Source organism: Aotus nancymaae, unplaced genomic scaffold (assembly GCF_030222135.1).
Source record: "Aotus nancymaae isolate 86718 unplaced genomic scaffold, 86718_ANA_hifiasm-v0.15.2.pri h1tg000075l, whole genome shotgun sequence".
Classification (NCBI taxonomy): Eukaryota; Metazoa; Chordata; class Mammalia; order Primates; family Aotidae; genus Aotus; species Aotus nancymaae.
Window position 1 is genome coordinate 1,092,827 of NW_026988490.1, and position 12,796 is coordinate 1,105,622.

General features: G+C 35.8%; 1 protein-coding gene across 5 annotated transcripts in view; it reads right to left on the minus strand.

Moving 5' to 3' along the window:
• Positions 1-1,152: 1,152 nt before the first annotated feature.
• UBE3A (ubiquitin protein ligase E3A) overlaps positions 1,153-12,796 on the minus strand; it is a 92,971-nt gene continuing 81,327 nt past the window's right edge. For all 5 annotated transcript variants that reach the window (XM_012460370.3, XM_064367818.1, XM_012460371.2 and 2 more), the window contains 2 exons: positions 3,904-4,047; positions 1,153-3,073 (listed from right to left, as the gene is read on the minus strand). In XM_012460370.3, coding sequence (XP_012315793.1) covers positions 2,953-3,073; positions 3,904-4,047 — 265 coding nt within the window. In that variant the 3' untranslated portion in view covers positions 1,153-2,952. The remainder of the gene's footprint in view (positions 3,074-3,903; positions 4,048-12,796) is intronic.

Consider the following 12,796-nt stretch of genomic DNA (forward strand, 5'->3'; position numbering starts at 1 on the left):
GGAGGGGAGAAAAGACCTGGGACTCTGCACTTGTAAAACCCTCTGCCCTTCCCAGGCAGTTCTTTACACACTAACACTGTGAGGTAGAAGGACACGTGACAAGTGAGGGAGCAAATGGAAGCTGTGTTTTTGGTTTTTTTTAGTGGCCCAGGAAGGGTGGCAAGGGGACAGATGGCCCTTAGATAGGCACTGGTGGAAGGTCAGAAAAAAAAAAAAACTTGCTACTGGTAAGCAGGTAAAATGGGTAAAGGGATCAAGACTACACAGGGACTAGTCTTGGGAAGACATTTTTTTCTCTGACAATTTGTATGGAATTCTTGAGAAAAATTCCTCAAAAGGGCCTGAAATCTCAGAATGGCCATGTTTTTAATGCAACAGGGAGTGATGCTGCCCCATTACAACCATCTGTTCTAATAGAATGTCTGTACCGAGGAGGGATGAATAACATCAGCAAATTCTATTTGAAGCCTCATTTTCAAGTTTCCTTTTGATATGTATCTCCCTATACAGGCAAGCATCCCCAAAAGTAGTTGTCTCAGGAAAGCAGGGTTATCTTAAACCAGCTCATTTGCTGGAGCTGCCAGGGTCCAAAAAAGTTTGGCTGCAGGCTGTTTTCATAAGTTTTATGTTTGAAATGTTCTATCATAATAAAAGGTGGAAAAAAGTTTACATACGAATTACTTAGGTTTATGGTTCCTTTGTTTCCCTGCAGCGCTTCCTGGAGATTGAGGTCTAATTCAAAGAAAACCAAAATATGTAACAGAGTACCTGGGCAAAAAAGTACTTTTATAACCTAACATTTGGGGGAGATGGAGTATCTACTACGGTCAAAATTTCTGTTCTCCTCTTCCTCAAAATATTGTTCAGGGACATTCCATTACATAGTAATGGAAAGGCAGTGAAAGTAAGAGAAGTGACAACAGGCCCAGCATAATTAAGCAAGCTAAATTACCAGCTAGTCTGTGCAACCAATGATTTTTTTTTTCCTCTAAAATTTTAAGGGTAGGTTCACTTTGACTCTTTGTTAACGAAGTTTATTTGATGTGAATTCTGCATCTGATAACCTATTTCAATTGCCACTTTAAAATTTGTCATAGGGACACAATATTACAATTGCAGATCATCAATACCGTAATAATAAAACTTGAGAACTGAAGAGCACACATTTCTTCACGAATTTATTATATAAAACGCCCTCAGAGTATTTAATTTCTCCTCACTTTCATTACACATTAAGAAGCACAGTGGATGAGAATCCTTTAAGATGACTACAGTTGCACAAAGGTCCCTTTCATCAAGGTAGCATACGTACCTTAACAGGCTGGCCCAGAAAAACCCCATGTTACCTTATCACAATATGGAAAGCATTGTCTTTTTTTTCCCACTAAATAATGGTGAAAAGTGCCACAGTTTTATTTAGCATTATGGTACATAACAGTTCTGTTTCAATTATGAAAAAAATTAAAATAATCCTGAAAGACATCCTTTTTCTCCCCCCAATGATTTGAAAGCTGCATTTTTCCTGCCAATTTCAAACAAATCATCAGGTTAATCTTCAGTAATCAGTTAAAACAATCACCAAGGCACAAGCTCAGCACATTAGCTATAGCTTGTAGCAAAAGGATATATCAATGTCTCACCTTAGTTAAAAATACATAATCCTTTTATTTGATAATGCAATAAAAGAAATTAACATCACATACACAGAAGACTAGGAAAGGGGAAACTACTTACTTCTGAAAATCCAGTAATGTAAACCTATTTGTACTTTTCCATAGTACACGAAAGTAATGTTTAACATGTTTTGAATTAAATTTAACCTGTGGGGCTATACAGTGTAATCTTAGGAGTAATAGTTTCATTCACTTCCAGGTCAGCTATGATTAAGTAACACAAGGCACAGTAGCCATCTTTTTCATTATGTTGCAACACTGATCACGTGCCTCGATAAAATGGCTGATTTAACAAGATGATGGCAACACGAAGGGGAGACTTTGGATTGTCTATTTAAAATCTAGGTAATAAGTAATTAATAAAAACTCTATCTTAAGTGCACTTTCACATGCTTTTTGTTTATAATAAACAACAAACTTCCTAACTTTGTTGTAATAGGCTTGACTACCATTTCATTTGGCCAAATGCACTTTCCCCAGTAAACTTAAAATAACAAGAACAACAAGAACAAAAATCCCTGTCCTTTCATATACTAAGAAAGAGGATTGGCTACTGAAACAGTTCATTGCAAGACACATGAAGACAACATACTGTGGCATGAGTTGTTTTTAATTTGTTGTGCTGTTACTAAAGTTCTGAGGGCTGCAGTTAAAACATTCCAATTTCTCCCTTCCATCTTTATTGATTCTCAAGATTTTGCACAGAAAACTCTTTGGGGGCTAGAACAGCAGTAATCGCATCACACTGTTTTCAAGATTCAAGTTTCAAAAGCAAATCATTAAAAAAAAAATACAGTTCCTGATTTGAGTTAGATACAGGGACATAAAAGTAGCACGTACTTGAAGGTTACATGGTCTACTAATGGTGGCAATATTTTCCTTGGGAGAGTAGTTCTGTTGGTATATATTTTTTAAATACTCAAAAGGCTCAACCTCAAGCAGTAATAAACACAAGCAAAAGTGATTTAACCCTTAAAATAAATATTCAGAAAAACCTCTCTGTACATACAAGTGAAAGAATATGTAACACTTTCACGCAAAAAAATAATTATAATAATAATAAAGGATTTGTTCATATATGTAGCTGAAATCTGCTGTTCCAGCCCATATGTCCCCAATAAAGAAGGGAGGCACAGACATAGGTGACTGCTGTGGTTCACTATCTTACAGCCTTTTTGTACTGGGACACTATCACCACCAAAATTTATCCCTCATTATATTTTTTAAATTTTTTAAATTTTTTCTTTTTTTTTCCTTCCTTTTTTTGTTTTGTTTTGTTTTACAGCATGCCAAATCCTTTGGCATATGTGATGGCCTTCAACAATCTCTCTTTAAGTTTTTCTTTGCTTGAATATTCCGGAAGTAAAAGCACATTAAAGCAAGTATGAGATGTAGGTAACCTACATAGAGAGAAGGGGAAAAGAAATAGGAAAATAGTAAGTCATGGGAAATACACTTAGAATTAAATGCTTCTATTTATAGATGGTATCTGTAGTTGAGATGGTTTGCAATGCAAACTATACATTAATGCAAATCATAAACTTTTGGTTGTGTAACTACCAAACATCAGTTTGTCTTTATCCTATAAATGACTCAAAGCTAGTGATGATGATAAGATACTGCATCCATTGAGTTATTACTACATACCAGATACTGTTTTAGGTAATTAATTCTTACAGTTCATTTTAACTAAATCTTTCCACAACCAAATCACAGAGGACATCAGTAGCATTTTAGAGGTTACGTTATTGAGAAGTTAAGCAACTTCCTCTAAAGTGGAGAAAATATTCAAATCTGGTTTACAAGATTTTAAAGTGTGTGCTCTTAAATGCTTATTAGAGATACTGCTGGCAATATGATTATGAAAATCATTTCATAATAGGATTCTGGCATAATCGAGTAATAGTCTTCTAAGCCTCAATTTAACCATTCTAAATAGATTATCATATAATAAGCCTTTAAATTAACACGCTGGGAATCAAAAAAGTGAATGAATCATACTAATTTGAAAAATTCCAAACCAATGTGAGCTCCAGAATTTTTAACTAGGCCAATTTTTTAAAAGTTTCCTCACACAATGACAGCAAAATGTTTTCTCAACTGTTTAATATGATTTGGAGATTTGTATATAAAATCACGAATGTGCTTAGAAGCCAGAAAGACAGTTGATACATGTATGATGGGGAACGGAAGGTTTTCGGTGGATATACAGTCACAACTTAGTGATTACCTTTCTGTGTCTGGGCCATTTTTGGCTATAATCATCTTTAATTTTCCTAGTCCTCCCACAGGTGCTCTGTCTGTGCCTGTGGTAAACTGCAAGAAGAGTCTTTTCTGTTCATCTGTAAATGAATGAACGATTTCCCAGAACTCCCTAATGAGAAAAGATATAATACTGGTTTCAGTTTGGCATTCATTATAACTGGTACTAATATAAACTTACGATTTAAACTAAAACTATATTAAGAGGCAACTTGGAAGTTAACATCAGGAACACTTCTGGTGACTGAATAATTTCCAAGCAAATTTTCCTTAAACAGTTCTGAATAAATAAATATTTAGGATTACAATAATATAGTAAAATATTAGTACTACAGTAGTAAAAAAAATCGAGAAAACCAAAGTGTGTAACAGGAAGTGACTATGTAAACTATGTTATAATCACTTCATGTAGTCAGTAATGAACAAAAGACAAAATCCTATGAATTGAAAAAGACTGAAAGGAATATTGTGAAATAACTCCAGGTGCCTTTGGGTATATATTTTATTTATCCTTTCTCTTTTATTCTCCTGGTCTACTCATCCTTTAACTCAACTTTGGGGGGAAAAAGTGATACAGATTAAGGACGAAAGAAAAAAGAGCTTCCCGCCCCCCAAACCCACCTGGCCCCAAATCCAAACAACCACATACCTAATAGCAGTAATACAACAGTTCAATTTTTATATGAACTAGAATACTTTTATCAAGTAACATGTGCTGTGTATGGAGGAGGAGAATTATTCTGACATTTCTGCCATATGCAGTTATTTTAAGAGAATGATTTATCCCTGTGGCATTCTTAAAATCTATGTAATAAAAGCGATGTTTTAATGACACTTAATGTTAGTCTGAGTTCTAAAAGGCGAAATGTAAGCTTATGAAGTGCTATCTTGAAGTTTGTCTGAATAATCAGGTGTCTATAAAACATATATACAAGTAGTTGCTAAATAATTTTAAGATTCAAAAAAAGTATTTTTAGTTGGTTATAAATATAAAATGCATCTTAATATTTATTTACAAAGTTATTTCCAGAGCCAGGTGCAGTGGCTCATGCCTGTAATCCCAGCACTTTGGGAGGCTTTGGCGGGTGGATCACCTCAGGTCAGGGGTTCAAGACCAGCCTGACAAACATGGTGAAACCCTGTCTCTACTAAAATACAAAAATTAGCTGGGTGTGGTGGCAGGAACCTGTTATCTCAGCTACTTGGGAGGCTGAGGCAGGAGAATCATTTGAACTCAGGAGGTGGAGGCTGCAGAGAGCTGAGGTTGCGTCTCTGCACTCCAGCCTGGGAAACAAGAGCAAAACTCCACCCCACCTCCCCTCCAAAAAAGAAAAAAGAAAGTTCTTTCCAGAAAGGTTAGCAGAGAATATCACACATCCCAAATCAGTAATTATATTTTTCTAGTTTTTGATATTCTAATATTCCAACATACTATTTTTATTATCAAAATGCTGGCATTTTTGTTGCTGCAACACCATTAATCTGAAATAAATGAAAACCTTTATTAGAATTCTTGGCTTTCTCCAATCTCTTGCCACTTCCTTTCCCTGCCCCTCTATGAATCTACCAGTCAGCAAGAGAAAACAGAAAAGAAATACACAAGAACAGAAAACTGGACATGAAACTTGCAGGAGCATATCCCAGTTGAGGAGGAAAGGAATCAGACCCCAGTTCACGACATTCCTTTTGGGTGGCTGGCAAGAAGAAACAAGTCTGCTGTAGCACAGAGCCCTCCAACATAGCAGAAAAGCTGCCCTGCAGTGGGGGGTAATAAAGCCTCCTCACACTGCAGGAGGCCTCTGAAGCTTAACTGAACCAGCTACACCTAAGGAGGCAGATCAAAGAGCACCACCCAAGAGTGGAGACAGACCCTGCAGGAAATGGCAGATGAGCAGTGGTCACAGTGACCAGTGACCAGTCTGGTTATATCATTATGGAGCTTCTTTGGTCTTTTAAACAAAACCTTTAAAATTTTATACAATGAAAACAATTAGGGAACCAAATTCTTCTCTTCCTGTTAAGTGTTATGTATGTTACATTAACATTTTGAATTAAATAGAAAGAATGCATTCATTTAGAAAGCTAAAGAACAAATGAAGCTTCCAGGTTTCTACATAAAAGTGGTGGCTGTGTCGATCATATCCTACTCACATCTCTAAAAATCTATCCAGATCACAAAGGGGAGAAATAAAAACACCTATGACCTATGTCTAGAGTAAAACCAGGAGACAGAGGAACAGACTCCAAATGTCACAGAAGTGGGGAAATGAGCAGGGTCCAGCAGGAGCTACATGGAAGAGTGGTGTGTACAGATTCATACTGATTAGGGATCACCCAGGAAGGCCGGACTCCCCACCACCTGCCCCTCAACAGAGCACTGCGGAGGCCAGAGAGGACTGGCAACAGGGTGGTTAAAGGAAGGACTATAGAAAAGTACTTGGGTCCAGCAATGGCAGTCTCAGGAAGGCACCATGCATGAAAGGAAGGTGGTACCTTGGAAAGCTGAAGTGTCCCTCAAGTGGCTCTAAAGGGATGGAAGCACCTAATGAAAAAGATTCTTAATTAAGCTAAATGGAGCTGAAAAATCAGAAAGTGATTCTGCCCTTACTAAAGCAACAGAAGAGGGATCCCTTCAACCAAGACTCCTAAGGCCATGCAAATTCCTCCCTGCTCCACCATGAGGTCTAGTAATGACAGGTCCAGAAAAAACTAACATCTATTATAGAAACAAACAAAAACAGGATTCCAAAGTCCAAATATATTATGGAGAAAGTCTGGCAAATGAGATGGAAAACTTTCTGGAAGACGAAAGTACACCAGAAAAATTCAGTCATAAAACAATGGGAAACCCCTAACACCACATTCCAACACAAAGGGAGAATGCAGCAGCAGACAAAAAAGAGCACCAGTGATGAGAAATGCAAATTCAGAGAGAAATGAGCACATCTGAAATGGAAATAAGAATACTAAAAAATAAGAAATATGCAAAGTAATAATTTTGCAAGTAAAGGCTAATTTTATTATACGGTAACCAAAGAAGAAGCAATATGACTAAAATTTCTACTGAGGATATAGAGTCTAGAAAATTAAAAACCAAGAAAATGAAAAAAAGAAACATAATTAAAGAAATGCATATCAAAGCTGAATAACAAGAAAGATTAATGGCTAACTACATAAACATAAGGTTAAAAGACAAATGACAAACTGGGAAAAAACAGTTGCAAATTTACCGAGTTAAAGGGCTAATCTCCTTAATATATAAAGTTTCTAAAAATAAAATTACCAACTGAGCAGCAAAATGAGCAAAAGACTTTGTAAAACTATAAACAGCTCTTAAGTACAAAAAAAATGCTCATCTTCATCCATAACTGAGGTAAACTCAAAAATTGTAAGTACAGTAAAATATCATTTCTCAACTGGCAGATAAGTAAACATCCACTTTTAACAACACATTCTGTTTGGAAAGTTTTAAGAAAAGAGCTACTGTTGTAAACTGCTGGTGGGAATGCAAAATGTTACTTTTCTGTGAAGGAGAATTTGGCAGTGTCTTGCAAAATTATACATGCATCTACCATCTGATGCAACAATCCTGCTTCTAACAATTTATCTTAATGATACCTTACATATGTAAGGAATAATGCACGAACATAAGCGGATTCACTGTGACATTAGTACTAATAGCAAAAGGTTAAAAATAACCTCGATGCCCATAAATACTGATAAGCTATGCAGCATCCACACAACGTGGCAGTATTCAGTCATACAAAACACAATGGAAAATGCCCGTGCAGTGGTGTGGGGCGATTCTCAGGATATACTAGAAGGATACTTATCCTAGTTCCGCCCTGATGAAGCCTACAAGTAGTAACATTCATAAAGCAAAGGCCATACTATGCATCTAAAATCTGACTTCTAAATGCCATTCTCCAACAATTCATTGGGAAAACAATTTATTCCAGGACTGAGAATGAATGTTCGAGATTAAGCAGAAATTTCAAAATCTAATAGGGTCATTTTAAAAGCACACCAAGGCTACGCAATTTGAATATCATTTAGAATAATGACTGCGAAACCTATTAAATATAAAAACATTTATGAGTTCATAATATTCAAAAATGCAGAAAAAAACAACCAAAAAACAAAATTAAATTGTCACCACTAAAATTATTACATTAACTCCTTACTTTAAAAATCTTAAATATATTTTAGGCCTTTTCAGTAGAACTTTTTCAGGGTAATCAAATGGCACCCAATGATGAGAAAAAAGAGTGCCAGGTATAGATGTAGGACAAACAGATGGAAATTTTTTCCCCCCAGATAGCCATTTTGCAATCCCCAATGAGATAATACATTCAGGTAATGATACTGATAAATACAAAAATCACGTGAAGGGCGATAACAGGTTCTGGAAAGATGATGATGGCAATGACGTAGTTATTTTGGTTTTGCTTTTATTTCCTCCCAATCTCACCTACAAAAGGAGCAAACTAAATGGGAAAACCAAAGACCCAGAGACATTATCTACAACAAAACCATGAACCACTGCATGTAAGTGGACAGAAACAAAGTTCTGACAACTGACTACAAGAGCAGATGGAAGGGAACTGCCTGGGTTTCTTACAGCCCTGAGAACAGGAAAACCTCAAAACTGCCAACCCACTGGAAAGCAAAGGCCAATTTGAAAACGGCTTAAAGTTTTAAAAAGTTCTACAGGATCTAATTTGCAGATCATTACAAAGGGATCATGATGCAGTAAGCTCTGGGCCCTTAAAACTCCTGAACACTAAATCCCCCGCAAAACAAATCTTGTACCAAGGAGAAACTTCCAGGAATAACTTCCAAATGGAACAGATCAAACATAATAAAGAACAAAAAAAGTGCAAATATATGTGGGGAAGGAGGAAGTTTCAGAAAGCACAAGGGCATATTTTTGACCATTTTACAAAAACACAGACTTCTCCCCTTCCCCAAAAACCAAGAAAAGTTATCTTAGCCCATCTCTCCCTCATGCCATTATGGGAAACTCATTTCACTTACAAAAAAAAAAAAATAAGCAACAAAACAGAGTCAAACAGTGTAATTATTAGAGAAAGAATATGTGCATGTACATGAGAATGATGTCCCTATAAAGTACACCAAACGATATGCAAATAGATAAAAACTGTACACAAATTTCAAATTGAGCTAAAAAGAATTTAAAAAATAAATTAGAAATGGGAAATTTCAGAATAAGGGTAACTGAAGACAAGACATGACACAACTAAGGAGTAATTAGAAATGCAAAGAAAACACATCAAATGCAAAGAAACTAAAACTAAACTAGAAGAAATATAAAAGTGAATAAAGCACAACAATAGTACCAAAGAAACTGAAGACAGAAGAAAAATCTTAAAAAAGAAATGAAGCCATGCCTGAGACTCTCCTTGCTGGTCCAGAGACATAGTGCTGCTGAGCACTGGCAGGAGGAATTCTCCTATAATTAATTGGTCTGGCAGTGTTCACTTTTCCTGCAAGTGATGTACAGTCCAGGGACACAGAGCGGGCAGGAGCACTGCCAGGAACACCAGGCATGGGAGAGCCTGCTACGAGAGGCACAAGGCTCAGGAAACACTCTCCAGCCCACGAAAATCTAGTAGGGGTCCCTCGTCCCCCACCCAAACACACTCTGCGCAGATCAGCCTGGAGAAGCCCCCTCAAGCAGGACCACTAGGAACCAGTGCGAGCCCCAGCGGAGTAAGATAAAAGCAACAAACCGAAACAGCACCACAAAGGCTCTGAAAAATGGTCATTGGAACCACAGCCCACAAACATATGCTAGCACCTAACATGCTAAACCTAAACAGGTTACCACTGAAGTAAAAATTTTTTAAAAGGACAGTCTCCTGATATAATAACTAAAATGCCTGAGACACAATCCAAAAATTATCTGTCATACCAAGAACCAGGAAAATCACATGAAGGAAAGAAAATCAACGCCAACACTGGGATGAGTAAGATGTTGAAATTATCTGACAAGGATCTTAATGCAGCCATCATAGAAATGATTTGACAAGCAATTATAAGTTCTACTGTTTCAAAAACGAAACAATAGAAAATCTCAGCAAAGAAACAGAAGTTATAAGGAAAAAAAAGCAAATGGAAATTATAGACCTAAAAAATACAATAAGCGAAAAATAATCATTAGATGGGCTCAACAGCAGACTGAAGATGACAAAGGATAGAAATCTGAACAAAAGAGAGAAAATAGAGTGAAAAACGAACCGTGCTCAGGTACATGTGGAACAATAACAAATGACTCAACATTTGTATCATCAGAGGCCTAGAATGAAGACAAGAATGACGCTGAAGGAACATCTGAAGAAATAATGGTTGAACAAATTTTCCATGTTTGGCAAAAAAGACAAACTTACAGCTTCAAGAAGCTGAGTGAACTCCAAATAGCATAAATAAAACTATTCTTCAGGAATAAAAGGAAAATAAAGTCATTTTCAAAAAGAGAAAAATAAAAAGAATTTCTCATTAGCAGACCTGCCTTTGAAAACTGGCTAATGGAAATAATAAAAAATGGAATCTTGGAAAAAATAGTGGAAATAGCAGAAACATGGCTATATACAACAGAGGATCACTCTCTTCATAAGTTCTAAGTCATATTGGATAATCAATACAAAAACTGTAACAGCATTAATCCTCAAAACAATACTATTTAAAAGTGGGGAAAGAGACCTAACTGAAAGTAAGATTTCCACATCTCATTCCAAGTGATGGTGTTGACAGCAGTGAATGGTGGTAAATCACATTTATGTATAATGTGATACCCACAATGACCATGAAAATGACTGTGAAAATAACTATAAAAAATACATAAAAGGCCAGGCGTGGTGGCTCACGCCTGTAATCCCAGCACTTGGGAGGCCGAGGCAGGCAGATCATGAGGCCAGTAGTTTGAGACCAGCTTGGCCAATATGGCAAAACTCGTCTCTAATAAAAATACAAAAATTAGCCAGGCATGGTGGCATGCACCTGTAGTCCCAGCTACTCAGGAGGCTGAGGCAGGAGAACTGCTTGAATGCAGGAGGTGGAGGTTGCACGAGCTGAGACTGCACCACTGCATTCCAGCCTGCACGACAGAGTGAAACCCCATCTCAAAAAAACAAAACAAAACAAAAAACCAAAAAACAACCAAACAAAACACACACAAAATACACTACAAATAAATCAAGAGAAAATCTTCAAAAATGTTCAAATAATCATGGAAGGCAAAAAAACAAAATAAAAAATAAACTGAAGATAGAAACAGAAAACAAAACAGCAGACTTCAGCTCTAACATATCAATAATTATCTTAAATATAAATGGTCTTAAACAAACAAAAGGCAGAGACTAACAGTTTCTTTAAAATGACCACCATGTGCTGTTTACAAGGAATTCATTTCAAATTCAGCAACACAGGATGAAAGTAAAATGATAGTAAAAGATTATGCAAATCTTTAAATTAATCATTAATTAAAAAAACCCAGAAATGATTACATTCACATCAGATTCAGAGCAAAGAAAATTGCAAAACAGAAAAACCTTATATAATGATAAAGGACCAATCACCAAGACATAATGATTCTAAGTGGGTATGAACCAAATGACAGAGCCTCAAAATAAATGAAACAAACCCTTGAAGCTGTAAGTTTGTGTCTTTTGCCAAACCAACTCAGAAACTGATCTATATAAATATTCTCAACTGATTTTTAACATGTGAAAAAGCAATTCAATGAAGGAAGATCATATCTAGAATACAAAAAGTACCCTTCAGACTCAACAGTAAAAAACCAAATGCACTCTTGTTATTTAATCCCAGAGAAATACAAACATTTTGTTTACAACTAACATCACAGTTAATGGTAAATATTATAGTCTCTCAATAAAATGAGGAATAAAGTAAGAATACCTTCGAATCACATAAAGATTGGAAATAAATAAACCTGTTTTAATTTGTAGATGACATAACTGTTTACCAGAAAACCCTAAGAATCTATTAAATAAGTACTAGAATAAGTCAATTTAGAAAGGTTATAGGATACAAAGTCAATATACAAAAATCCATTTTATTTCAAGATAGTGGTAAAAAACAACTGAAAAGCAGCATTTAAAAATGTCAGTAGCATCAGAAACATATTTCAAATTTATTCCTGACCAAAAAGTACATGATTTCAACAATAAAAACTATAAAACAATGCTAAGCGAAGTGAACAAACATCTAAATGAATGGAGAGAGATACAGTGTTCAAGGACTGGAAGAATCCATATTGTTAAAATGTGAATTCCCCCCAAATTGACCTACCCCAATCAAAGCAACCCAAATCAAAATCTCTGCAGGCTTTGCCCCTTTTTTTTTGTTTGTAGAAATTAACTGATTCTAGTATTTATATGCAAATAAAATAAAGCGACCTAATGAAAAATTTGTGGGACTCACAGCATCTGATATGAAGCTGCAGTAACCATTAACAGTGTGGTTTTGGCAAAAGGACAAAACAAATTAATAGAACAGAATGGAGAGTCCAGAAACAAGATCACACACACATTGATTTTCAACCAAAGTGCAAAAGCAATTCAATGGGGAAAGGAAAGTCTCTTTAACAAATAAATAAAACGATTTAGAAAATGAATGACATCCACTATCTAACTACATCATAAACATTCATTGGTGGTGGATCACAGATTTATACATAAAAGTTAAACCTGTATTCTACTAGTAGAAGAAAACATAAGATATTTGTGTCTCTGGGCTAGGCAAAGATATAAAAGGACATTAAAAAAAACTATAAAAGACAAAGTAGACCTCAAAAAATTAATAATTTCTGCTCATCAGAA